We start from the raw sequence: 27,088 nt of genomic DNA, 5'->3' as shown, positions 1-27,088 counted from the left end.
GCTCCTCTTCTTGATTTACAAATGTTTTTCCTTTTCTTTTTTTTTTTTTTAAACGATATCCATTCTTTTGGCGGAAGACAGAGCAGGCCCCGGGAATGTCAAGAGATTATCGGACCAGGAAATGGTCAGGAATGTCAGGTGTTCGCCCCGTGTGAGCACGTTTGACTTTGCGAGGCGAACGGCAGCCAGCTTGCCCGTCAGTCGCTGTCGAGGAGCCGCCAGACGACTTTGGCGCGCTGCTGAACAACAGGTATGGTGTGGAACTTCTCTCTGTGCGGCTCGTCATCAGTGAGCGTTCCTTTCTTCCCATTTCTTCTCTCAGTTTGGCGTCAGCCGCTTGATGTGCAGCATCGCAGCCATTTAGCTGATGAATATGCTGCGATTGGTCTTTCCGCCCCCCCCCCCCCCCCCTTCATCTTTTGCAGTAGTTTGCGATTTTACGAGTTCTTGGACTAGTTGTGGTTAAGTCCTCACTGTTGTTTTCAATTTTTCATTTTTATAAAGAGTTGCTTTTTTTTTAAATCAATTTTATCAATTTTTATCAAAAGTGCTATACAAACAAAATGTTATTGCTAGAATTTATTTTTATAAATATTTTACCCGCAGATTGTAGTTTTTTTTTTTTTAATGAGTAATCCAAACTTAATCGTCGTCAACATTTGTGATATTTGTTTTCCACTTCGGCTCTACATTTAGGTTCTTGCCGTCGAGTATTTGGAGTCAAACGGGCAACCCAAAAGTACATCACGAAATGTCAACGTTTATGAAGCGTCTTCTCTTGTTGAGAAACCAATGACATTCATCAGACAGGAAATGACCCCCCCTCGCGCGTCCTTCCTCTTGCCTCATCCCCTACCCCCCCCCCCCCCCCCCCCCCCCCATGTAGCAATAATGTCAGCCGGCGGGCTGACGGCTACGGCCGCTCGCTAACCCGTCGGGGTCTCTGCGGCGCGTTCCTCTCGTCTCAGGCCGGGCAGCTGCGGCTGACGTACGACGTGAGCGGGGAGGACGGGATAAGCCCGCGCGCTGCAGCGGCTCGAGATGAGCTGTCGGCATTATGCAACAGCTCGATCCAGAGATAGAGCAGATCCGAATTTAGACACTTCTGACTTTGTCCATATTCCATGAGGTCATGAGGCTGACTTAGCAACTCCCTGCTGAGTGGCTTAATATCAGAATAGACCTCAATTGTACGATTGAGGGAAGTAAGATGAAGTCAAACAAAAGACTCATGGCTGACACTTGTCAATCCCCCCCCAAACGGAATAAATTTGCGTCCTCATCAGGGTATTGTCAAAGGCATGATACTGTATCAGCACATCTGATGTGAGGGGACCCAAGGAGAAGAGCGGTCAGCGCAGCGCAGGAGGCAGGATGAATGAGGGGTGGGAGGAATGGAACAAGGTGGAAAATGAGGGGTGATGAAAATGAGCAAAAGAGTGGGAGGCAAACGAAGACGGTGAGGGAACGCCATGTCTCTCTCTGGGCTCCATGACACCGTTATGTAACGTTACCTCATGCCCACTGGCAACGGCAGAGTAGCTGCAGAGAGTGGCGCGGAGGTGGGCGGGAACATCATCACTGAGGAAGATGAGGTACCCAAGAGGTACATAGCAAAGGGCCGCCCCCCCCCCCCACCCCGCTTTACCCAAGCTCACCCGAACCAATGTGGCGCCCTCGGCGAGATTTGAAATGATGCCCCCCCCCCCGACGAATTACATTCGCTTACAAAAGAAGTCGATTTTAAAACATTTTTATTTATTTATAATATCACATACTTTCCAATATAAAAATGGAGCATTTGCTTCATTTCATGACGTCATTTTGTTACCTGTCAAACAAATCCTGCCAGTAGTGATGAGACGATGATACCTCAAGGACTGTATTGACCCACTTCACAAACTGTTTCAGCACTGTATTGACACTGTGTTGGTCACCCAATAGTGACCCCTGCAGTAGTTATAAATCATTGCAGGTAAAGAAATTCCTTGTTTGTGTAAATGCTAAACTGAGTTGGTATGTAAAATATATCAAATTTGAGTTACAATTCAGATTTTTAACTTGTGTCGAAAATTTTTGTTAAATCGTGTGAAATAAAAAGGAAAAAAAGTGATTAGTTTATGAATTTTTATTGAGGAACAAAAGTTTTTGGAGTGTCTTTGCTCCAAGGCGATTTCTCCTCTTAGACACCAGCTCCCTAGCCTCAGAAATTACTCTTTCACATGGTTCAGATGACGATAGTGAGCAGAGAGTTTTAAATGAAAGTTGATGCAAATGTGGATATGTTTTCTGGTTCCATTTCCAATATTGTATTGCAGCGTTGGACTTCAATTATGGAGGATCTCGCACTTATAAGATAAAATGAATAAGGCAACCGTAATGCTCTTTAACTGACTATCATATATATAACAGGTCATTCACTTGATAAACTGATAAAGTGGGTGCAATGCACCACCGTAAAAAAATTGTATATAACAGTAATGCTCAAGGGAGAAAAAGAGTTACCAAGATCAAAATTATTCCACACTGGGGAAAACTTCTTAGAACGATCCATCATTTCACAAAACTCCAGCCAACAAACCTTATGAACACACTTTGGCGCAGCACATTCAAACGATTCAGTTCCTGTATTGGTCACGTGATTCTTTCTTAAAGCAATACACGCGCCGATGCGGGGTTTCACTGTTGAGTCACATCGATACATTCACTCCTCCCCGACTCCCGACAATGAGTGAGCACGACGCCAATGAGCCAGAAAAAGAAAATCTCTTACCTTCCTGACGGCTTCGGCTGCTGTCACTTCAGCATTTGTCAGAGCTCCGATGGAGCTTGTGCGATGGCATCCCCGGAGACACAAACCGATGGGAGCCTACGAGCAGTGCCGGGAAAACCTGACGGGGGGGTCTGTTGAGCCGCCTGCGGGTGTCTGTAGACAGGATGACAGCAACACTGTCATGAAACATAGGACGGGCTAACCATGCATTGCAACAAAGTCACTTCAAAGCGTCCCTGTGTTTTGCCCCCTTTGCTCTCTTGCAAAATAGTCTTCGGAGTTGTTGTTGGTTGAGGCTGTTATCGGTAACATTAACTATGTTCCAAACTGGGAGCGTTAATGCAGAACAGAGGGATGAAGTATGGCTCTGGTTACTCAGAGCGTCGGATTTTCCCCGTTATACATGAGCTTGCTCCGTTCTTTCCATTGATTTGGAAACAACGCTTGCAGCCCATTCAAGCCATACTAATCAATACTACTTTCAATGACACACGGTAAACATGACAGTCAAATCTAACTACTGTCATAAAATGAGGACATACTTTTTTGTTTTCAAACAAATGTCTTTTTCAGTCGACGGAAGGAGAAGGAATAAAAGGACATTAAACCGTAGGCGGGCGGCCCGGTAGTCCAGTGGTTAGCACGTCAGCTTCACAGTGCAGAGGTACCGGGTTCGATTCCAGCTCCGGCCTCCCTGTGTGGAGTTTGCATGTTCTCCCCGGGCCTGCGTGGGTTTTCTCCGGGTGCTCCGGTTTCCTCCCACATTCCAAAAACATGCATGGCAGGCTGATTGGACGCTCTAAATTGTCCCTAGGTGTGAATGTGGGCGTGGATGGTTGTTCGTTTCTGTGTGCCCTGCGATTGGCTGGCAACCGATTCAGGGTGTCCCCCGCCTACTGCCCGGAGACGGCTGGGATAGGCTCCAGCACCCCCCGCGACCCTAGTGAGGATCAAGCGGTTCGGAAAATGGATGGATGGATAAACCGTAGGCGGGGTTTGCGCTGTTGACGTGTCGCACACGTTTCCGCACACAACACCTCTGATCAACATCTCCCCCCCCCCCCCCCCCCCGCCGACGGCGGGTAGCGGGAGGCAGCCGACGGACAAAAGTTTGATGGTTGAGAGAGTCTCATTTTGTAATCCAAACACTGAGGGAGGAGGAAGCGGAGGTGGCGGTTTGGGGGAGAAGCTGGGGGCCAAGATGCCGGAGATTGAACCTGAGCAGGATCTGACGTCGGCTTTGTAACTTGATCAATGACCTCCCAACATTTAGATCCTTATTTCCTGTGTAGCCTCATTACCTTGTCTTATTCTCACCGCCGCTGAGCCTCATAAGCCCCCGATCTAATTAAGAGTTCTCTCGCTGTCGCTGAAATAGTACTTTTCTTCCATTGCGAAGATGGCACCGCGATTAGATTCCGAGATCAGAGGCGGATCTGACAACCGGAGAAATCGCTTCGGCGTTGACCGACAATGCCTCGCTCGGATCGTACGCCGTGATGTCAACGCTTCGGAATTATGCATCCGTCACTGACAAATTTACCGTCATCCACTGTTGGCCCGCGGTTGCCAGGTTTCAATGTGTGCTTTGAGATTTCACTTTGGAGAACAGTCAGACTCCGATCCAACGGACAAATGAGGTGCGTTTTTTTTTCTTCTTCTTCAGGAAGTGTACAAAAATGTTCCAATTTCCTTGTCGGAATAGTTTCTGTCTATTCTCCGCGCAATATTCCAGGACCCCCAAGAGAAATTTGGATTTTGATGGTCCGTTTGTTGGTGATGCAAAAGCTGCATGACCGCAAAAAGGGCCTGAAGCAGGGTCCAATGTAGAACTCATTACATTTTTTAACTTTTTTTTTTTTTTTAAATCAAAACGGCAGCATTCAGCGAACATCCTGAACAGGACACGGCACTGACAGGCACTGACACATTTTCCGAAAACAGTTAACTCATTCAGTACCAGCGAATTCTAGACCAAGTCTGAAAAGATGTTTAAAAACGTCTTTGGGAGTGAATGAGTTAACGGGACTCCGGCAGAGGTTGGTTCGGCTCTCCGCTGAGTTGTCTCAGCAGACATTTTAACCGGGTGGCTAGCCAGTAGTTAAATGCATTCTTTCCCCTGCATTGGCTCAGGTTAGCAGTTCCCCGCAGGAGTTTGGTCTGCGTGCCACTTGGTGCTTTTCTTATGTGTGTTATTAGGCAAGTTTATTTTTGGAAAGCCACCACTCACACAGTACGTCAAGCTGCGCACACTCACTGTTGAGGCTTTCGGATTTGCAAAAGCAAGTCCTACCAGGGACCGGTTTTGTTTTTGTTTTTGTTTTTTTGTACCTGGCAAGACCCCAACAAGTGTGCTCATACAATGAACGCAGACGTTCCCATTGCACTTTTTCTGCTCCTTGTGAAAGGCTGCAGAAATTCCATTTATTGTAAACTCTGAGTCATATTTGTTTGTACTTTCTGTTTGCCAACAAAAACTTGATGTTCTTGCTTGGACCAACATAATTACAGAGCGAAATGTTGCTCCTGACATTTTTTTTCTTTTTCCCGTGAACATGGATTTCCTAGCAATGATACGGCAAAACACCAATGTTGTTTTGACGCTGGGCTGAGAAAATGTTTCTGAAGCTCTTCTTGCGGGCTGCTTGTGAAAGCCGCACAATTTCACATAACTAATCTGAAAATAAAGCGTAGGGTTCTTCCTCTTTTTTTTTTTTTTTTTTTGGGAGACACTCAGCATAGTTGTGGGAGTTCAACTGTAGAGGTCAATGACTGACTTGGGCTCAGACTAACAATATTGCAACACCATTCCAAGTCCAACCTTGTCATTGGCTACTCCAGCTTAACGGGAAGGTCAATTTGACACGCAGCAAAAGCCCAAAAAAAAAAAAAACCCCAAAAGATTTCCAAACCATTAAGGGAAACGCATGAGCACCATACAGTACTTCGCCCCGCGTTTGAAATACGGACCTTGTACTTTACCTTTAAAAGCTAATGGCCAGCCATCAAAAAGTGACCTAATGGGCTTTTCTGTTTGTATTTTCAGTCTTCCCTGAGTCAACTCTTTCCACACCATTTTGCATTTCCATGACCAGTTTAGACACGGAAAGCTGTGCCAAGTTGTTTTCAGGACACGCTTCATCTGTCGTTGGGCCAAAGCGCACACTGAGACGGACGGGTGTGTGACGTCTCCCCCTACTTTGGGCCGCGCTTTCTTCTTTTCCTTTTTTCTTCAAGCAACGATAAGGTGGCCAGAGAGAAAAATGTTTTTAAATATCAAATTAAAATATTTTTAACTCTGTGGTCATACACCTAATATAGTCTATTTAACCCTTTGAGGGACAGCGGTTACTACAGTGGACAGCTTATCATGTTATCGGTTTTATAGGGTTAAGAAAAAAAATGTAAAATATGGTTTTGTATAATACTGTAGTATTTAAACGAAATATTTGAGAAACATCTCACTGGCGGACTACTGTTTGATACCTCTCTGAAGGTGTACCTAATGAAGTGGCCAATGAGCGTCAATTTTAACCCTGGAGAAAATTTGGCCCCTATAAATTCTGCTACTCAAACCCTACCCTTAAATCCCAAAGGGTCAAATTTGGCACTAAATTAGGATTAAAGCATGAAATATTTGAAAAAACATATATTTTGGTGTTCAGTGAACATATAGCAGTCATTTAATGTAAAATTCATCATTTTCCAAAGAAGAAAAGGGGTCTTGGGTTCTCCGGGATTAAGACGGGCTTTTTAAGCGAGCGGCGAGAGGATATTTCAAAGAAACCCCTTTTAGGTCACAAAGTGGGTACCAGAACGACCAAGTCATAATAAAAAAAGGGAAGAGAAAACTTGCCTGCCTCCTCTCACCCACTGAGTAAAGTGTTGGGCAACCGGCATTTGGCGGGGAACATTAAGTCCCGCCCTCGTCAGGACAAACAAGGCGGGAGGGAGGCCAAGCGAAAGGATACCCTGGAGGGTGCCAAAGCCGGTTTTAGTGACGTCACCTGGCCTGCTATGTTCAAGCAAACCCCTCCTCCATCCCTCCCTCATTCCAATCCCTCCCCCTTTCACCTCATGCACCTCCTCGCTCCACCTCCTCTTTTCCGAGGCCTAACAGGAATTCCCCTCCTCGTCACATTATTCTGAGGAAACCGCTGGCAACGCCCCAAAACCACTGCAGCGCTCCAGCTGATAGGGCGGAAACACAGCTGTGACTGTTTTGACAGAGAAGCATGTATGGACTGACTTTTCTTGGTCACGAACAAAAGGACACACTCGATTGTTTATTTCCATGACACGTGAGCCAAGCGCGCGGTAAGAAACGAACATTTTGTCCTATTTGTAAAGCGCACGCCGTCTGATTTGTGTTGTGCAAGGTCAGATTGACTGTAGGTTGTCGCATTTCAGCTTTGCTTTTGTCCTGAACGCGCAGCGCGGGTATCGCTGCCTTACCGAGGAACTTCTGGGCTCACTCAAACTGAGATGACACCGACTGCGGTGACATTTGTGCCAGCCGCGATTGTTCAGAGCTCAACAGTCAAACGTGAGGCGTCCTGCGTACTTTTCAAAGTTTCATTTTCTGTTTTGCTCTTCAGATCTCGTGTTGGGTTTGATAGGAATTGTAGCATTTGCTTGATTGATTGAAATGTTGTGGTGTGCTTGAAGCAACAGTAAGCACCCCCCTCCACCCCCCACCCCAGTTCATTTGTGTAGTAGAAAAGCTGACTGACTTGGATAATTCCAAAAACAACACCAAAAATGTCTGCGAGACATTTTGTCAACCTGGTCTGATGTGGCAACACCCCCCCCCCCCACCGCATTCCTGATCATACGTACAAAGCTGACTGTACGTGCACAATTTGTTTTCGCGCTGAAGCACACTGACACATGCTTCCTGTCAACGCATCGCTTGGCGACGCGCTGGCCGTCACTCGCTGATCTCAGTGAAGTGGAATCGCCAATGTCGTCTGTTATTTTGGTGTCACTGAGCACAACCTAGAGGGAACTCGAAATTCTCACCGGATGGGATTCGATGCACAGTTTGTTTCAGGGCCTTTTTCTAACCTGTTGCAAAAGAAGGAAGTGGGTTTTTGTGCGCAGACGTTGTCTTCCTTTTCTGTCTCTTCTCTGAAACCAAACTGAGAAAGTGCTCTCTACGTCAGACATTTTTGCTAATTTATAGATCAATACTGGGTGCTATCTCGATGATTGCAGATTTACATCGTTGGTCAGACAATGATGGAATCATGGTTGAAATCAAGTCATTTTCATGTTAAATATATTTTAACTCATTCACTACCAGCCAATTCTGGACCAAGTCTGAAAAGACGTTTAAAAACGTCTTTGGGAGTGAATGAATTAAAAGCACCTCCGTCACTCTTTTGATCACACTGTGACACATGATGCAAGTCGCTCTCAAATTCCCCGCGTCACCTGCACGGCCAACGACATCATCCGCAAAGGAAGATCTTGCAGTTTACCTGCCAATATCATGCATGTAACCGGTTGGTACCTCCAACAAGGTTCAGAACCACTGATGTAACCCATTGACTCGACTTCTGTTCCGGCAATCTCAAGCACGGCTTACTTGGGCATACTGCGCCTCTGACTGGCCTGATATTGATGCAATTTAGGGATGCCGCAATGACTGACTGGGGAAGGACTACTTGCATCCAACGATGGCGCAGAAAGGCACAAATGTCCCGTTTCGCCCAACGCTCGACTTGCCCCCGGCACGAAAATACGGCTCCATATCTCTTAAGTTTGATGACAAATGATCTTTGTGTCACGTCTAAAAACGGAGATTAGAGTGGTTTTGTCAAAAGCCAACCCACAACTTGATGTAGTCATCTCCAAAAAGACGCCAAACAGACGCACACAGTCTTTCATCCCTTAATCATTCCGTCACTCCTTTTTGTGTCCGGTAGATTAAGCAGTGAGTCATTCCAGCTCCCACCCAACCGAGATAATATGAAAAATCCCAAGATACACCGACTGATGATGATGATGATGATGGACTACAACGTAATGGGACACTCCTGCTCCGGGTTGGGATTTCCTTCGCTCCCCATCATTGTTTGACCGCAGTCACGGAGAGAGAGAAGACTTCATCAGTCTTAAGCTCTACTCTCAGATTGATTTATTACCCTCCCGAGCATGGGGAGTCTCTCTCTGTTTTTTTTTTTTTTTTCTCAAGCATGTCTGCAAAGATAAAGAATTTGACTGGAGCTGACGGAAACCGTTATGGCCACTTATTGCGTGGGTCAGCAGCTGAGGGCTGCAAAACTGGCTGGGGTCTTCTCCACACGCGACAGGAAGAAAGCTGAGATATGATCAGCAGACTTCCTTTCAAGTTGGCAAAGGATTTTGCATAGCTCGCACATCTGGCGGCGGAAGAGGGAAGACGGGAAAGATATTCGGACTTAGAATCAACGCAATCAACGAAACGAAAGAAAAGCAACAGATTATAAGGTGTTTTGACTGACGCTGAATAGTATCGGGCGCAATTCTGGGAAGCTGGACCAAAACTTTGAAGACGCTTGAAGCTTGGAACCAAGTGTGAGGTGCACCTGCACACCGTCTTGTGTCTGTAAATGCCCTTGACTGTTCAAAGAATGCAGCCTCCGCCAGGGTATGTGTGCCACCATGTGTGCATTTCGCACAAAGAATTCCGGCGTGGTCAGAATTCCGGTGAAGGTGCTCGAGTTACATAATCCCTCCTCTGCGCTGTGACAAGGAAGAAGGGAGCAGCTGCCGGCTACCATCTCGTCATCTTCATCCCGCTTCGTCTCTTCCTCTCTGTTGAATTTGGATGCTGCAGTGTGTATCCTCCCTCAAGATCCCTTCCATCCCGATTTTAAAACCGCAGCCTCCCCGTTGCGTCGTGTGTCGCAGACGCATGCGCTCACACACACACGCTGTCAGTCCAAACAGAAAAATGCCGTTCACCTTTGACTCGTCCTTTTTTTTTTTTTGCACATGGACCATCTGCTCACACTCTCCGTTTCAAGAGCACACAGATATGGTGTGGCGTCGTGCATACTAATGATATCACAACCGCGCAGATGCTGCCGTTATATCAAAACAACTAGAGCGTGTATCTTTGATGCTAGCAGGGGGAGCAGCAGCTTGACGGAGAAAAAGCAGCCCGAGACGAGTAAACATTGCGCATATGGAGCCTTGAGAAGCTGCCACTATGCGGCCGATGGCGTCCGTTTGGCGTGGTGAGGCCGAACGGTGCAGATTGTTGAGTAAAAATGTGTATTTTGAGGGCCGCGAGGCGGGAAGGCTTGTTGAGCCTGGTGTTGGGTTGTTGGCCCGCAGGCTGAGGTAAACGGTGCCCAAGAAAGAGACTTTCTGTGCGGCCATCCAGACGTCACATCGGTACGTTTCTAAACTTTGTACATATCGCCATCCCGTTCTGCTGTGCGGCCTCCCTCGAGCCACAGCACATGTAGCAGGTCAAACCGAGTGAACACTGGAAGTCAAGCCCGCATCTGCACGAGGACCTCGCTCCGGCCTTTGAGGCGCTACTAATTCACACACTCTGCCCCCCCCCCCCCCCAATCCCAGTCAGCACAGCACGGTCATGTCGGGAGGTGTTCCGCGAAGGATTCAAGATGTGAGGTTGTCATGGCAGCAACCAAAAGGATCGAGGCAGCCGCGCTCGCTTGGCCTGCCCCGGCCAAAATCATCGCCTAGCGTTCATGATGCACGATTCAAAAACCCGTCAACACCTTCCACCGTCCCGTTGCCTTTGACTTTGATTGTAATCGAGGCTTTCTGTTGTCCACGAGATACGAGGGGGGGGGGAAAGAAACAAACGATCAATGCCATGCGTCTCTTTTGACTGAGCTTTTAGTGTCTTAACCAAAAGGGTCGGCATTCTCCGTCTCCCGTTCTATTGTAATCGAGATTGGTCGATTGTTCTCACCCTGCCTAAAAATCTGGACGCCTTCCATGACTTGCTCTGCTTTTCATCAACGCCGCAACATTGACGTTCTCCCTTTTCGTGTTTTCTTGCGGCTGCGTGCTTTGCAGATGGCAAAGATGAATGTCTCAAAGCCCCCGTCGTGAAATATTTGACCATCGTGGAGACCACTCCGCAGATAATGAGGGAAATTTGAACCGTATAATCATTCCCTTCTGTCTTAACAACTTGGCCTGCGTGGATGGAATCTTTTGTCCTTATTAAGGGTGAGGGATGAAGGGACTGCTGCCTTGTCCCTTTCGACTCATTGTTTCCTGCGTTCTGAGCATGACTTCATCGGATGCCTTTCAGCATGAGGCGTCTTGTTTGCGGTTAGTTATGTAAAGAGAGCAATCGGATTCTTACACCGGCGCAAATACGCCGTACGTTGGGGCGGTAATCACCGATGTCACGGTTCGACGGTGCGGTCTCACCCGAGACGTTCGGTAATAAGGCGAGCTGTTCAAACAATGAAGAGCCAAATCACCTTCGCCGCGATCCAAGCAAAAATTGCACCGGCCATCATCGTTGAATCGAGGAAGCCTTGCAGCCTGCTGGCAATTCACCCGAGGGAAGCTTCGAGAGTCCCCCGCTTTGTGGAATAGCACGGCCGGGGGCTCCGAGTACATCGGAGGGCAAGGGAATCCACAAATCTCTGTGGAGCATTTGAATACGTTCTTGTCTTTGACGGACAGATGCACGAAAACAAATGCGCTGCCCTCTGTTGCTGTGTTTCTGCTGGCAGGGCGCCTTTGTTTTGCTCCGCAGCAGCTCGGGATGGGAACACATTATGTAATCTGTGGCGTGTGCTTGGGGTAGGAGAGCGACGGCGATGGGGTGTGACTTGTAACACACACAATGACATAATCCACTGACCTCTTGCACCAGCCGCTCATATCCTCCTCACTGCGGATTCCCGGCATGGAATTACTGTGAATTTGGCAACGACGGAAGAACATCCTTTTTTCTTTTTTTTTTGGTCCTCCAATAACATTTGTGGCGGTCGAAAATGAAATTGCTGCAATTGGTCCTCTGGGACTTGTCTCGAATCATGATGTCATCGATAAAGCAGAAAATCTATGATGGATTTATGTTTCCATTCAGTTTCATGGTCATGGGAGGAAAGCTCCCGTGACCATTTCCCCTAATATATGAATAAGAAGCGTAGTCTTTGGTAAAATCCGGATGATCTGAAATGTTCTCCCACCCCCCGCATAGAGCCACGAAGTAATATTTCATATGAGGAGCTTTCTTATTACCTCATCTGAACCATTTCATGCACCCTTGTAACCTGATAGCATGATAAGCTGTCCACTGCAGTAACCGCTGTGCCTGAAAGGGTTAAAACATCGATCCGGCAGTTTCCTTACGTTGCCTGTCCTCATTTGGATCGTGGGTGAACCATGTGTGCCAGCTGGCTTTGGGCGAGAGACGGGGTACACCAGAGACTCATTGCGACCCTCCCCCCCTCCAATGGTATGCAAAACAGTCACTCAATTATATGGTCGAACTTTGCCTCATATCACAGTGACATTTTCGGCAGTACATTTTTAATAAGTCAACTCAAAAAATGTCTTGACAAAGTAGGATGTTCTGAACACGGCAGTCTGTTTAATATTGGATCTGTGGAATAGGAATACGGTCTTTTTTTTTTCCATCTAAAACTGTCCAAATGTTCAGAATTTCAGCAGTAAGACATACTGATTGATGAACTTGGACTTATTATCCTTGCGTTGAATCATGTTACAGACCAAACCAGTAACTGTATCATTATCGTTTGTGCACGACTTGGTATTTTTATAGGTGGTACAAAAAAAAAAGGTGTAATAGACAAAAAAGTTTTCACACTCGCATTCACACCTTGGGGCATTTCAGTGTTTTGTTTTTTTTTTCCAATTAAACTAACATGCATGTGTTTGGGTGTGGGAGGAAGCTGCGGTAGCAGGGGAAAAAATGCACTAGGGACATTTTATCGAAACATGTTTCTAAATTCAAACCTGACGGGCTTTTAGTAGCCAACCTCCTGTCTCCGCCGGCTGCCTGTGAGAAAAGAAGCGCACACACCGGTTCACCAGAAATCCTCTGACAAGTTCTGGCGCATTCTTGTTCGAGCATCGTCCAGCATCTGGAGTCCCGGCGTGCCATTTTTAACGTCGTGTTTGAAATCCTAACCTGTACCTAACGCGTATCCGCGTTGTTTTTAAAACGTGTGGCTATACGGTCGCATTACGCAAGCGCGCTGCCTCAATGATGACCGTAGTTTCCATCGCGGAACGGTGCACTCTTCCCGGCTATGGAAGAATATCTGTTTTTCATTTAACAGACATCATCCCGCATGGGCCGTGTGGGAGGAATCCCTCGTAACATTACTTGCATGCTGCCATCCGTTCACAGTTGCGTACGGTACGTGGGCATGTACGTGCCGGCGCTTGCCGCATGCTGAAAATGCACCTTTACTTGTGTTGCAGATAAAATCGAGGAGGCCCAGAAAGAGCTGAAAGAACCCACGGGCTCAAGGAAAGGTAAGAGACATTTCTTTTTCAAGTTGTTATATCAAGGACAAATAAGGTTTCAACAAGTGACCGGTCGACTACCCTCACAATCGTTTGTAAAGTGGTTTACGAGAGTGCCAAACAAATGTAAAAAAAAATATCCAATAATCTTATAAGTCCGACAATATATTATTATTTACATAATACATATAATGTGTGCTAATGCAAAGACAGTACTGATTATAATTTGTTTATTTTTTGGTGAATGTCACCTGACCAACTTCTGAGTCATGGAAAAGAAAAAAAAAATCCAAGTCACTTGCAGGTCATGAGAGCTTTGATGGACTTATCGTTCTTAACAAGACTGGGAACAGCTTGTGTGGAGAAGCTAAGTGGACATAAGGTGGATATAAATAACTACTTGTATTCTTGTGTCCACGCGTGCCAGTCAAACGGTGACGACACTTTTTCTGTGACATGCACTTTTTGTACATGACGCGTCCGACTTCTTACAATCGAAAACCTGATTAGACCCAGTCTCTGAGGATTGGATGTGTCATTAAATCAACATTTATTTTGGCTTTTGACCTTTTTTTTTTTTTTATGTAATGCTGTATGCTTTTCATGGAGAATGGATTAGCAAGGACAGGGCGTTCCCTGGTCTAATTATGCCAAATACCCGGGAGAAACGAAATACCTTTGAAATGCGGTAAACTGTGACAGGTCACGATGAGGTTTATGTAACTATATGCTGAGTCACTTTTTCAAAGGCGACAAAATGATGATCGAGAGCCCAGCGTGCCGATTTGTACCCATGTGCCTTTTGTGATTATTTGTACAAGAAAGCTCAATACTGGAATACAATGAAGTGGGGTTTAAAAACAACAACAAAAAAAAAACCTCCATCTGCACAGGAATTCTGTTTGTCCTTGACACAAGTGACAGTTTAAAAGACTGCTCCAAGCTTTTTGACGTTGTGACTTTTTAAGCATGGAATGTAAAACGTATGACGATGTTTCCCATTTAATTTTACATCAGCTGCACAATTAATAGCTAATTTAAAAAGGCAACTCCCAGTTTGGATGCTGGCCGTTAGCTTTCGAATGGTAATTATGCTAACTGTACAATCAGCTGCCTCTCCAAAACACCCTGGAGTACACTTACAAACAGATGAATGGACAAATTAACTTGCCCTATGCAAATCTATTTGTTATTACAATTACCCGTACACGCTATTGTGTTTTGGAGGAAAGGCATGTTTGCTTGTCAAGTGAGAACACTAACAATGTTAATTAAAAAGAATGAACTCAATGGAGCAAAATGCTTGGACGTGCAAACCACTTAAAATACCGGTACGCGTTGAGAAACAACGGTAAAGTTGCAATGTTAAGTAACGTGATATACGCATACGCGTACGTGATATACGACCATGTGACACATCGATGATGTGACCGGGAATTTGCTTTCATGTCTTAGAAAAACATTCATGTTGACAGCCCTGGTTTCGATTAACTGGAGCAAAACAGTTTACCCATCAGAACAGTTCATATCTTGTGTTGTACCTAATTCAGGAATGCTCTCAAATGGGAGATGGAAAAAAATAAATAAAGTGATCGCAAGTGTGCAAACACTATCTCACTTTCATTTATTTATTTATTGCGTGTCCTTTGGAGTGGAGTAATTCACTCGCCTGGTTTAGTCTTTAGTTTGCCTAAAGACAGCTGTGGTACATTCCAGCTGCCAGTGACTGAAAACGCATGTGGGTAATGGTGCTTTATTTTGCCAAAAGGACCACAGATATTGAAAACGTTTGTCTGACGGTTTCTTTCCTGGTTTGTCCACAGGCATATCTGAAAGCAATCGACGAATTGAAGATAACATCAAAGGTTTGAAGAGGAAAAAGGTTGTGGCAGAGAACAAGCAAAAGAAAATTCCAAAATCCCCGGTGAAGAAACCACCGCAGCTGAAAACTCCCGAAAATTCTGTCGAAGGAGGAACCCCCAAGGAGAACAGACCTTGCTCCCCTGCTTCCGGCAGTCCCTCCCATCATCCCTCAACATCACTGAGCGAGGAAGGAGAATCACAAGATGCTCAACCTGTTGAAGCATCCCCTGACAAAGGGGACTCTGTCACTGACCATGAAAGGCTAACGCAAGAGAACGCCAAGTCAATGCTGCCGTCCCACGGACCAACCAATGATGACGACGGTTCTCTAAAAGCGGCTCCGCCCAAGGACGGTACTACCCAAGCCCGCAGCTTTGATAAGGATCCTTACCACACCAGTGCCCCGCTCGATGTCCTACTGAAGGCGATGGAGCCCGACATGCTTACACTTACTGACAGGAAACAGACCTTCCGAGTCGCGGCCGCCGCGGAACCGACTTCTAACCTTCAATCTCAAGCCACGAGTGAATTGTCCAGCATGACGGCTGTTAATATCGGTCTCCATACTCACTCGTCTCCTTTGCAGACGTATTATATCGACAAACAGGGTAATTTCATTGGCATTGCAGCACCATTGCAGGAAGGTGTACAGGCATCAACACAGGGTGACCCTTTGCAGTCGTTATCTTTTGCAAATCAACATTTCATTCCTGTTGTATCTAATCCGGAAAAGCCCAGAATTCACATGAGTTTTAATACTGGACTGTCTACGATCACTCATGCGCCGGCTCCCTCGGGCTCAAATGCTTTGCCAAAAAGCCAACCCCCAATTGTGCACACCTGCCAGTCGCTCTCAGCTAGTGTGCCCAGCACCATTCAGGTCCCAGTTACACCCGGAAACAACCATGTTCAGATTACGACTTTAATGAACTTTGGGTCGGAGCAGGTTTCCAAGGACCAAAAGCAGAAGAAACCGGGAAAATATGTTTGCGAATACTGCAACCGGGCGTGTGCGAAACCCAGCGTGCTGCTCAAACATATCAGGTCTCACACCGGCGAAAGACCATACCCCTGCGTAACTTGCGGTTTTTCCTTCAAAACCAAGAGCAACTTGTACAAGCACAAGAAATCACACGCTCATGCGATCAAACTCGGTCTCATTGCGCGCTCCGAATCGGGAGGGGCACTGCAATCACACGATTCTGACAAAGCCCTCGGAACACATTCAGAGGTCGATGAGAGCGGGGACAGCGACGACGACGGAAGCACCGTCGATCTGGATCCGGAATCATCGCAAAGTAGTGCAGCGGCCTTGTCAGAAAACAGCCTCCAAAGCGCTGGTACAAACCAAGCAAGCTACGGAGAAATGGACTCAACGGCTGTGTTCGACTCAGTGAAACCGGCTCTCGCCCAAAGAGGTCATGAGCACAAAGTGACAGCCGTGCTCCCGAAAGTTGTTGTCTATCCGGTCAACGTTTCACCTCTGAGGGCAGACAGCCCTCGAGTTACCGGCGCCGCACCCGAACAAGCTGCTTCGCAACGGCAACGAGAGTTTCCAAATGTTAATCTGAGATCGAACATCACGGCCCTGTCGTCTCTGAAAGAGGTAGTGAGTACAAGTCCCTCACTAGATACGGTCAGCGAAGATGAAGACCAACAGTGCAAGTCTCCACTCTTAAGTGGGCACGCTCAGCTCCAGAGGCAACAAGCGACAGACTTTTCTCAGCAGCAACAAGCCAAGTGTCTCCTTAGTCCTCGCAGTTTGGGGAGTACAGATTCTGGCTACTTCTCTCGCTCCGAAAGTGCTGACCAGGCAATGAGTCCACCGAGTCCATTTGTAAAGATAACACCACCAGCTGAAATGGACGTCTCCAAAAAGGATGGTTCTCATCTCCCTCCTGTTGTTTCGACGGTAATGCACGTCGCAGTGGAGCATTTGTCACAAGCAAAAGAGGGACAGATGCGCCCCCCGTTAGAAACAAAAGCCCTTTCTCTTGAGGAAAGAATTTCAAAGCTGATATCAGACAATGAGGCGGTGGTGGACAACAAGCAACTGGACAGTGTTAAACCAAGGCGAACATCTCTGTCAAGGAGAGGAAGCATCGACTCTCCAAAATCCTACATATTTAAAGATTCCTTTCAGTTTGACCTGAAACCAATTGGAAGGAGGTCAAGTTCAAGTTCCGACATCCCCAAGTCTCCGTTCACTCCCACAGACAAATCGAAGCCAGTTTTCCTTCTCTCTGTACCTTCTCAATACTCAATGGATTGTTTGCCGATCACAAGGAGCAACTCGATGCCGACTACGCCAGGGCACTCCGCTCTTCCGCTCAATATTGCCCACCTGCCACACCCTTTGCGAATTTCTCATTCCTTTGATGAGAAAAGTTCAATCAATGATGATGTATTTTCGTCTGCGCCATCAACCCCCAATCCGGCAATACATTCTCGGACCTTGGTCAGACAAGCCGCAGTGGAGGATTTTTCTACCGGTGACAGGCAGAGACTTCCTACCGTTCGCTCGATGGATGACGGATATCACGGTGCAAATAATAGCATGGAACCTATGCAGAAAAGTCGATCTTTCGATCACAGTCAGGACAGACAAAGAAAACTTCAGCAAAATAAAGGCACGATGTACGAATGTGAAACTTGTCGAAACCGGTACAGAAAGTTAGAGAATTTTGAAACGCACAAGAAATTTTACTGCTCAGAACTTCATGGGCCAAAAAACAAGCCCCTCGTCGTGAAAGAAACAGATCAAGATGTTTTTCATGTCAACATGCAAACCAATTTAGTTTCCAGGTCAACAGGCGGCCAAGGATTAGTTGAACAGCAGACATCGTTCAGAAAGAGAAGGAAAATGAAAAGCGTAGGCGATGAGGATGATCAATCGCCAACCGACACAAATCCCCCTTGCTCGGTTAGTTTTGATTCCTGTCAGTTACTGAAAAGCTTTGGAAATCCAATTTCTCCCCAGCATACCGTTGTGGTCGACATACAACCCAAAACCAGCCAGCCCAAGCTACCACAAATTCAACTCGTCGCACGCGGTACATGTGCTTCAGATTCAAGACTGTCACCAATCCGAGAGACTCAGATTAGCACCTCTGCTCAAGCAGAAATGCAGAGGCAAAGCTGCGGTACTTCAGTCATTCGACACACCAACTCTCTCAGCAGGCCGAGTTCATTTGAGACCGAATCGACAGATAGGAGTTCTCCGCTGGATAGTCGAGAAAAAGACCCCCCGAACTCCAAAGCAGATGTAAGAGCAGCTGAAGTCTACCATGAAAAGTTACCGGACAAAACTACAGAAACTGATTCCGGTCCTCAAAAAATGGATCAATGCACTGATCGTACCGTGGCAGTCGCAGGAGAAACCTCTACTCCTGCCCAACAGTGTCGTCTAGTTCGTCAAAACAACATCCAGGTCCCTGAAATTTTGGTCACCGAAGAGCCCGACAGAGAACACGAAACGCAGCCTTCCGAGCAGGCGGAAAAACCCGTAGATCAATTCAGCTGGCCACAAAGAAGTGAGAGTTTGTCAAAGCTGCCAGCAGAGAAACTTCCACCCAAAAAGAAACGAATTCGTCTTGCTCAAATGGACCACTCGTCAGGTGACTCCAGCTTGGAGTCGAGCCTCTCGCGAAGCCTGAGCAGAGACAGTACTCTCTCGCACTGTTCCAGCATTTCAACCTCTTTTGACAGAGAAGAACCGTCGAGGTCAGAGAGTCCTTCAGGAGCCGACTGCGTCAGCAGAATTCCTGAGCCACGAGATCAGCCAAAAGTCTTCAGCACACTCGGTGTACCGGCAGCGATGAGGCGTGCAGCATCTGAACAGATCACTTGTACTCAACCCTCGGTAGAAATTTCATGTGACTACCGCAGCAAGTCTTTTGACTGTGGCAATGTCTCTCCCAGAAGAGGTCAATCACCCGTCGGTCATCCTAAAAGTGGACCAACCACCCAAGGTGCCCAGGTTCCACTGATCGAAAGGAGGCGGGGGCCGTTAGTTCGCCAAATGTCTCTAAAGATATGCCCAGATAATCAGCAGTCCATTCGGAAAGCCGTCATAAATCTTGACAAAGCTCTAATTACAAATGTAAACTCTGTAAACCCAAACAGAGCCCAAATTCAAATTGTCAACAGATTGAATGTGGCCCAGCCTTTCATCGTCCATTCTGGAGAATCACCCTTGCAAAGAAACGAGGAAATGGTCCAAAGTATACATCTGGGGAGCCTTACACAGCAGCCCCAAGTCCATGGCCTTCCTCACCCTTGGCATCAAACATCCCGAGTTCAAGTATGCCAAAAGGCACAGAAACCCATGAGCCAGATTTTAGTCGGAAGTGAGAACACCCTCAACAAACCAGCCGATTTGGAAGACAATAAATGCCTTGTGCCCAAATACCAGCTGCAATGTCCGACACAAAGGCCAGGTCAAACGTTTTCATTCTCCGGCACGCAGGAATCTCAGCTAAATTTACCAGTTTTAAAAATGCCCGCTGCCCATCCCATCTTGAGTGTTTCCCAATCATCAGACGTACTCCAGAACATCTGTACGAATCAGCCATGTCCTTATTCAGACGTTGAGACGAAATCTGATGTTTTGGCTGTCGAACAGCAAAGAGACTCAAACGTTCCGACCCAGGCAGGTGGTGTTCCGTTGCCACAGATTCTCATAACGCATGCGCTGATGCACACTGCTCCCACCGTCTCAAACAAAAGTACCCTTCGGCCCGCTCATATCGTAGATGCTGAAACTCATGCTTCACCAAAGGATTGGACTAAAATCGTTAGCCTTCACAATAAAACAGCCGAAAGGCCGTCATCCCTGGGTTCTTTGCACTGCACTCAGAAACTTGCGTCAGTCACTCTTTGCCCGCAACAGGAGCCCATTGCGTCGAGTAAAAGAATGCTGTCACCCGCCAACAGTTTGGATATCTACATGGAAAAGCATCAGAAACGGGCTAAGGATGAAAACGGTGTGGCCTGCCTGACCGACGGCAGGTCGGTCAATTATTTGAACTCCACTTTGTCGGAAGTGACCAGACAGCGGAAGCTAACGCTGGTTAGGCAGGTGTGCACAACGGAACCCGTTGACAGTCCAATTGAGACAGAGGCCCCTCCTTTGCCACATGTTAAAACCGATTCAGAGAAGGATCTTGATGATGTGAAGCCAATGTCACCTGACAGTACCGGCCTGGACAAAGGGGCAAGCACAGTTATTCCTGAAAATCCTCACCCTGTCCTAAATACTGCTGCACCTGATCGCCAGGGTGCCTCTATGCCAGCCAGTCACTCCCTCAAGCCTCAAGAGAAAGTGGAAGAACATCGGTGGAATCCCATAAAATCACCCATAAGACCATCGAGTTTCCATGGCGGTCAAGTGAAACTGCCCACGTCTGTTTCTGTGGTTAACACAAAAGACAGTCATCGCCTGTCTTTTCCCAGCCTGAAGACGACCACCACCTTCACGTGGTGCTTCCTGATGAGGAGAAAACAACTTCACACTCTCCAAACGGACCTGAAAACGTCGGCATATGCAGCTTGGACCGTCAACCCAAACAATCCAAACCCGCTGGGCTTGCCCACCAAGGTGGTCATGTCTCTCCTCGACTCCAAACAGAGCTCGAAGAAAATCCGCTACACCTCTGCGATAAAAACGTCTGGAAAATCGGATATCTTGTCTTACTCCGGCAAGCTGAAAGATGTCATGCCACAGGTAAGAACGCGTTTTTCAAACAAACCTCTTTTTGTTGTGTAGTTTCTTAATGCATTGTTTTGTTGGAACACATGAATATATAAAACGAGTAAAACAAAGGCATGCCGTTATAGGTGCCGGTGACCCAGAAGACCAGATCAGCGGAAGCCAAAACGAAAGCGCAAACAGAAACTCATTCCAGCAATGAGTCAGACAAGGAGCTGACATCAAAAACAGAGCCAAGACGAATCAAAATCTTTGATGGCGGGTACGGTTTTCGAGTGTTATTGAAGTCCGACATGGTTCTTTGTCTCTTATCTCATGTTCCCCGATGTGTTGCAACCCCACAGATACAAATCTAATGAAGACTATGTTTATGTACGTGGGCGAGGGCGAGGTAAATACATCTGTGAGGAATGCGGGATCCGCTGTAAGAAGCCCAGCATGTTACGCAAACATATTCGTACCCACTCTGACGTTCGGCCGTACCACTGCACCCACTGCAACTTCTCCTTCAAGACCAAAGGTGAGAGCTTTCAGTGTTGTCCGGTACTGTATTTCTAGGCACAAAGCCACAAAAAGTATGACCTTGAAACGACTTGGCATATACAAAGAATCTACATGAGCATAAATGCAATTGAAAGTTGACTTTGCTGTTGTTCCAGTCCTCTGATTGGTATTAAAAAAATGAGGTTTCAGCATCGCTTTAATGAATCAAGCGCGATTCTCCGTTCGTTATCAAACTTGCCGACTTCCCACGCAACGCTGCGGAACAGCACTTTGTCAGAACAACCCACGTCCATTTAAAAATGTCTTTATCTGTTACTCACCCTTTACGTGCGGCTCGCCCGGGGACTCTTGCCTTACGTAAGTGTATCCTGCGATACAGTTCGACCGCTACCCACCCATGACACCTTTTCTGCTCCCTGCAGGAAATCTCACCAAGCACATGAAGTCCAAAGCGCACAGTAAGAAATGCATGGAGATGGGGGTGTCCATTGGACTCACTGACGATCAAGATGCGGAGGATTCAGGTCCGATTCTGAACCTTAAAACGCGCATTTCAACGTTTTGCGTATTTCACAGTTTTTTTAATATTTCACGTCATAAACATGTCCCTCATTGAATAAGATGTAAAAAAAAAAAAAAAAAAAAAAAAAAAAAAAACCCCAACGTCAGGACTGGTGCTCTGTTGCTATGTCAGGGGGCTTTGCTGTGGTCTAATTAGACATTCTAAATGCAGCTTCATCCTCTGTTAACTCCAAGTGCATGTGGGCGGCAAGCACAACATTTACAAAGAGGAAATTGCTGCATCTAATTTTAGAAGAAAAAAAAAAGGGAGCCAAGCTGCCTGAAAGCATTCTATGGTCCCAGTCTCTAAGAGCATATTTGTTTTTCCACCTCTGCAAGTGCTGGAGCTGAGAGGTGCACGACGGTCTGAAGGGAAAACTCCCCTACCGCTGCAGGCGCAAGACATCGCCGACTTATTCCCTTACGAGTGCATTTCACTCAAATAAATCGACGAGGGAATTATTTCGAATGACTAACATTGTTCTAGTACCCGATTCGATACAAGAAACGTACTTTTGTATCTTCAGGAGACCGCAGTCAAGTGAGTAGCGCCGACCGGCCAGACTCAGACGGCGACGACTCCGACGGCCCTGACGAGGAAGAGAACGAGGACAACGATGAGGAAGAGGAGGACAGCCAAGTGGAGTCTGGCCTGTCCACAAACCCTTCCGTGTCCGCCAGCCCGCAGCATATTCCGTCGAAAGACAACGAGGTCCCTCCGAGTGCCCTCCTGGCCCAGATGTCGATCAGCTCCCTGGCGCAGCCGCAAGCTCCCGAACCCCACGCATCAGACTCTGTCCTCATCATGAACCCTTTGTCGCTGAGTAAGCAGTACTCAATCTCCGGCTACTGCCCGAGCTTGGCGCCCCTTTGTAGCTCTCTGCCCCCTGTCGCCGCCGCCACCGAGTCCAATTTCTCCGATACGGAGTCGGTGCACATGATGAGCCCGGTATCGCCATGCAGGCAGATGTCTATTGACTACCCTGACTGTGAGGTTCCACCGAGTCCCCCGGTGACCGGGACAGGCTTCAGACCATGCAAGGTGAGGCCCACAATGATGTCATCCTTCTGGGTGACGTTAGCTCCACACTAGTAACTCGTCAGTCTTGTCATGTTGTCTGTACAACTATTTATGACACTCGAGTATTCGTTCGCTTTCTGCCACTCAGAAGTGGCAGAAAGCGTTTAGTTTCGTTCAGTTTCGGAAAAATGTTCTGCGCTGACTCTGAATCCAATATACTTTCACCTCATTTCCACCGAGCAGTTCCAAGTTTGGTTTATTTTTCCATTGTGTGGTTTGGAAATGGTAAACCCGAATCACACTTCAGTTTCTGCCACAAGGTGTGTAGGCGGAATGCCAATAGAAATCTCAGCCATGTCAACAGACACGAACCCAAACAGCTTTGAGTCATTTCTTTCCATCATAATCCCTCCATTTTCCACACTGCCTATCCCTTCAAGGGAACTACGGTGGCCTTAAATGATGCTGTTTTTTTGGGAGCGGTCCGTTCCAGACTCTACTGCGATAGGACAAATCTCGGAATAGAGACCAGAGGAAAAACATATTTTTCAATACCCCCCCTCCACATGCTTTATATACATTTACATTGATTACCACACTTAAACATTTTAAAACACACTTTTAAAAAATATCATTTGCTTCCTGTCAAAAAACAAGGTTGATTGTATAACTTCATTTGGGGGGTGGGGGGGACGATTAAAATTAATTGATTCAAATTAATTAATAAAGGGTCTCGCTTCCACAGTTCTCCAAAAAAGATACCAAGTATGCTTGCTTCAAACAATTTGCTACTCCCGGTTGAAGTTTTCTGTAATAATGACACATTCAACTAAAGTGGGTTAAATGATGGCTATTACAACATCAAAATGTTCAACCAAACCATCAAAGTTCCTCTCATGCAAGTTAACGAGCTTAATGCAAAAGGTTACAAAAAGGTCACAAACAGGCCTAACTAAATTAGCATAGATGTGATGGTAATTGTAAACCTTTCAACAGCTGCTTGTTTAACACACACAGACACATTCAAGCAGCAAATAGCAAGGCTCATAGGCATATCTTCTCTTTTTGAGGGAACCGTGGCTATTAAACTATAAAAATTGGTTCAAAAATGAAAAAGATTGCAATTATAGCAGGGACCAGAAGGATGCGCCCCGCTGTAGCAGGTTTTTACTGTAATGGACTCATGTTCTTTTTTTTTTTTTTTTTTTTTTTTGGTTTTCCAACAGGAACCGTCATCTGCCACTCATCCTTGGGTAAAAAACGAGTCTGGCATACCAGTTGATCGAAGTACACAGACATCAACGTCACAAAGTCCGACGCGCGCGCCCCTGCAAGGTCTCTCTCAAGCCCCAATAATGGAGACACAGACCCACTTGTTCAGTCACCTGCCTCTGCACTCCCAGCAACCTTTCCGCTCGCCTTATAGTATGGTTCCCGTTGGCGGCATCCAACTGGTGCCTGCCGGACTGGCAGCTTATTCCACCTTTGTGCCAATTCAAGCTCACCACCCCGTTCAGCTCACCATCCCGGCCGTGAGCGTTATCCACAGAAACACGAGCCCGTCGACGGCGCCCAACTCTTCGCCCCGGCCGGATAGCGTGCAGACCCAGCCGCTTGTGATCCAGGAACCCATCAGCAACGTGGTGCCCTGCTTCCCGATACGTCAAGTATCTCAGGGTCAGACCTTGCAGCCGACGCTCAGCCTAATGGGCCTGACCAACACGGGGCTAGCATCCAGCCAAATGCTTCCTCAGCAAGGGGTCGCCCTGCAGGTTTTGGCTGCGAGCCCCACCTCCCAAACCAGCACCACCACCCAGACACACATGCCGGGGCTCCAGATCGTGAACATTGCCCTGCCTGCCATCATTCCCTCTCTCAGCCCGCTACCATGCCGTAGTCCCCTACCGTGGTCGTCCGACAGGCAAGGGAGCCCCGACACTCTGGGGGCACAATCATCTCAAACGGAAAGTCCCTCAGCTCGCGTGGCCACTCCCCGGCCGGCGTCCTTGCCAATCAGCACTTCTCCAGAACTGAATTCAGGCAGCGGACCGGGCACCGTTGCGGAGCTGACACAGACTTTGGAGAAGGCGCAAAGGGAGAAATCCTCACGGCAGCATGCAGCCCCACAAAGTCCAGCACATAGTGTGGCCTCCCCTAAGCAAGGTGATGATGATGCGCCTAAGAGAGCGCCACCGGTGGCCAGCTGGCAGAAGGTCATTGATGACTACAACGAGGTTTCCAGTGATGATGAAGACAGACTGGTCATCGCCACCTGAAAGGCTTTCCCGTTGTTGATTTTGTACGTAATTGTAGTCACTTTAAGACTGAGAACACTTCTTCAGGGGTTTGTTTCTGTACAAATCGCCTTTCAAAGCACAGATGCTGACACTCACATTGTACGTGCAATCATATGGCAATTGTAATGACGACCAATCATTTTATTTTCTATTTTTGTCAGCTCCAGACAATGTTTTTGTACATGTTGTATAGATAATTGTGCCTTTATGGAGTTTCTTGTTGAGGAACCTGTACATAATTTCATCTAAATTAAGTAGTTGCTTGTGTTAATGAACACACACACACACACACACACACACGCAGGCGCACACGGACACCCACGCACACACGCACGCTCACACCAAGTTAGAAGTGGTATAGCAATGGAGGATATCACTTTTTTTTTTTACCATCTTTCATTTGTAAATTTATTGAATTATGATTGTCATACCGATATGTGTACATTTCTATGGATTATGGGCAATGTTTATCTGTACAAATGTTGTGTTCAACTATTTATTATAATCCATCTAGTGCCCATTCTGACTTTTGGTCCATTGGTATGTGCATTACGGTAGCTTTACTTTGATGTATCAATCTTCTGAACAGTACGAGTAAAAATTTGTTTATAAACACAAGTGGTATCCTGGCGCCTATTCACTGGTGGTCCTAATCATTGTCGTTTAAATCCAAAATTAAGAGATAAACCTCCTTACTATACATGGTCATTAAAAATAACACCTGACTATGCATGGTCACCGAAAGCATTTCTCATACTGACCAGGAGATGGCGACAAAATGGCGCCTGAAGACGATGTAGTGTTGCGTAATGATCGGCGGCGTATTTTACTGCATGTGATTCACTTTCATTTTTGTGGCATTTGAATTGAGCGGACAATTTCCACGTTAAATGTGTCATCGTGAACAAAAAAAATTGGTTTGAGTTGGCGGATGTGACGTCAGGCCAGCAGGTGAATTGGAGACGGGCGTGCACGAGAAATGAATATTGTTATTCCTGGAAAAAAATGTTGTTTAAGCTTGTGGAATTGTCCCTCGAGTTCCAATTTAACAAGCGACTGCAGTAACTCGTGTGTAGTTCTCATGCACGCTCTGTTCTGCAGGATAATTCTCCCTTTCGGAAAATGAGGTCATAAATTACCCACAATAAAGGTAGGAATAAAGTTATTCTACTCAAGCAATTATTATGACAAGCAGCAAAATTGGCCCAGGAAACACAATGACCACCATGTTATACTATACCAAACTGCATTTCCCTAATTTGCCACTCCTGTAATATTCATCGCTATATTCATCGCTATTTATACAATACTGTACAACCTCCTGGTCCTCTCAGCCTCCCATTAAAACACACTTCATTTAGACTCTCCATTTGTTAATCCCATGAATGGCACTCGGTGGAATATTAAATTGGTTTTATTTGACTAACCGGGGCTGGAGTCATGGTCGAGGACTTTCTGAGGACCGAGAGCAGACATCGCAATCGGGATTGCTTGTGTCAAGCATCTTTGCAGTGGATAGCACGTGTTGCGGCTCATTCACAAGGTGACTCATCCATCTACTCCAGCAGAGCCTCTCTTTACACCACCACCACCTCCAGTTGTTTTCAGTACAGTGAAAAAGCGCAGGGAAAGCGAACAGAGACATCTAGAGGTCAATACCTGGTTGTGCTCAAGCTTCAAATTGCATATTGAGAAGGTGATGTCCAACTACCTCAACTACCGTCAGAAACACTCACCTCTATTTCCAACCCAAAGTCTCTGATTTATTCCGTAACATTGTCTCAATTTATTCCAAACAGTCTTAGCCTGTCTTTTGGCTGCGCTGGTTCCAGTACGAGTACGTTAGATTTTATGTCCACTCACGTTTTGGCGTC

At 46.6% G+C, this 27,088-nt stretch overlaps 1 protein-coding gene and 1 long non-coding RNA gene across 12 annotated transcripts in view; one reads left to right on the top strand and one right to left on the bottom strand.

The window, feature by feature from the left end:
* hivep1 (HIVEP zinc finger 1) overlaps positions 1-25,832 on the top strand; it is a 42,603-nt gene extending 16,771 nt beyond the window's left edge. For 3 of the 4 annotated variants that reach the window (XM_086137444.1, XM_086137445.1, XM_086137446.1), the window contains exons 3-9: positions 13,214-13,267; positions 15,082-20,846; positions 20,960-21,093; positions 21,176-21,351; positions 21,758-21,859; positions 22,424-22,938; positions 24,144-25,832. In XM_086137444.1, coding sequence (XP_085993570.1) covers positions 13,214-13,267; positions 15,082-20,846; positions 20,960-21,093; positions 21,176-21,351; positions 21,758-21,859; positions 22,424-22,938; positions 24,144-25,193 — 7,796 coding nt within the window. In that variant the 3' untranslated portion in view covers positions 25,194-25,832. Of the gene's footprint in view, positions 1-11,485; positions 12,222-13,213; positions 13,268-15,081; positions 20,847-20,959; positions 21,094-21,175; positions 21,352-21,757; positions 21,860-22,423; positions 22,939-24,143 lie in introns of those variants that run through there. The other variant, XM_086137443.1, reaches the window with a different exon arrangement.
* Positions 1-27,088, bottom strand: part of LOC147190835 (uncharacterized) — a 90,323-nt gene that overhangs the window by 36,862 nt on the left and 26,373 nt on the right. For 4 of the 8 annotated variants that reach the window (XR_015103808.1, XR_015103820.1, XR_015103818.1 and 1 more), the window contains exons 1-2: positions 11,233-11,379; positions 2,774-2,926 (exon numbers count right to left, since the gene is read on the bottom strand). This is a non-coding gene — a long non-coding RNA (uncharacterized LOC147190835). Of the gene's footprint in view, positions 1-2,773; positions 2,927-11,232; positions 11,380-11,621; positions 11,727-21,655; positions 21,672-27,088 lie in introns of those variants that run through there. The other 4 variants (XR_015103809.1, XR_015103810.1, XR_015103812.1 and 1 more) reach the window with 3 other exon arrangements.

This window comes from Hippocampus guttulatus, chromosome 18 (genome assembly GCF_054856545.1).
Source record: "Hippocampus guttulatus isolate MCC_2025c chromosome 18, RoL_Hgut_1.0, whole genome shotgun sequence".
NCBI lineage: Eukaryota > Metazoa > Chordata > Actinopteri > Syngnathiformes > Syngnathidae > Hippocampus > Hippocampus guttulatus.
This window is presented reverse-complemented; position numbering and strand designations above follow the sequence as displayed.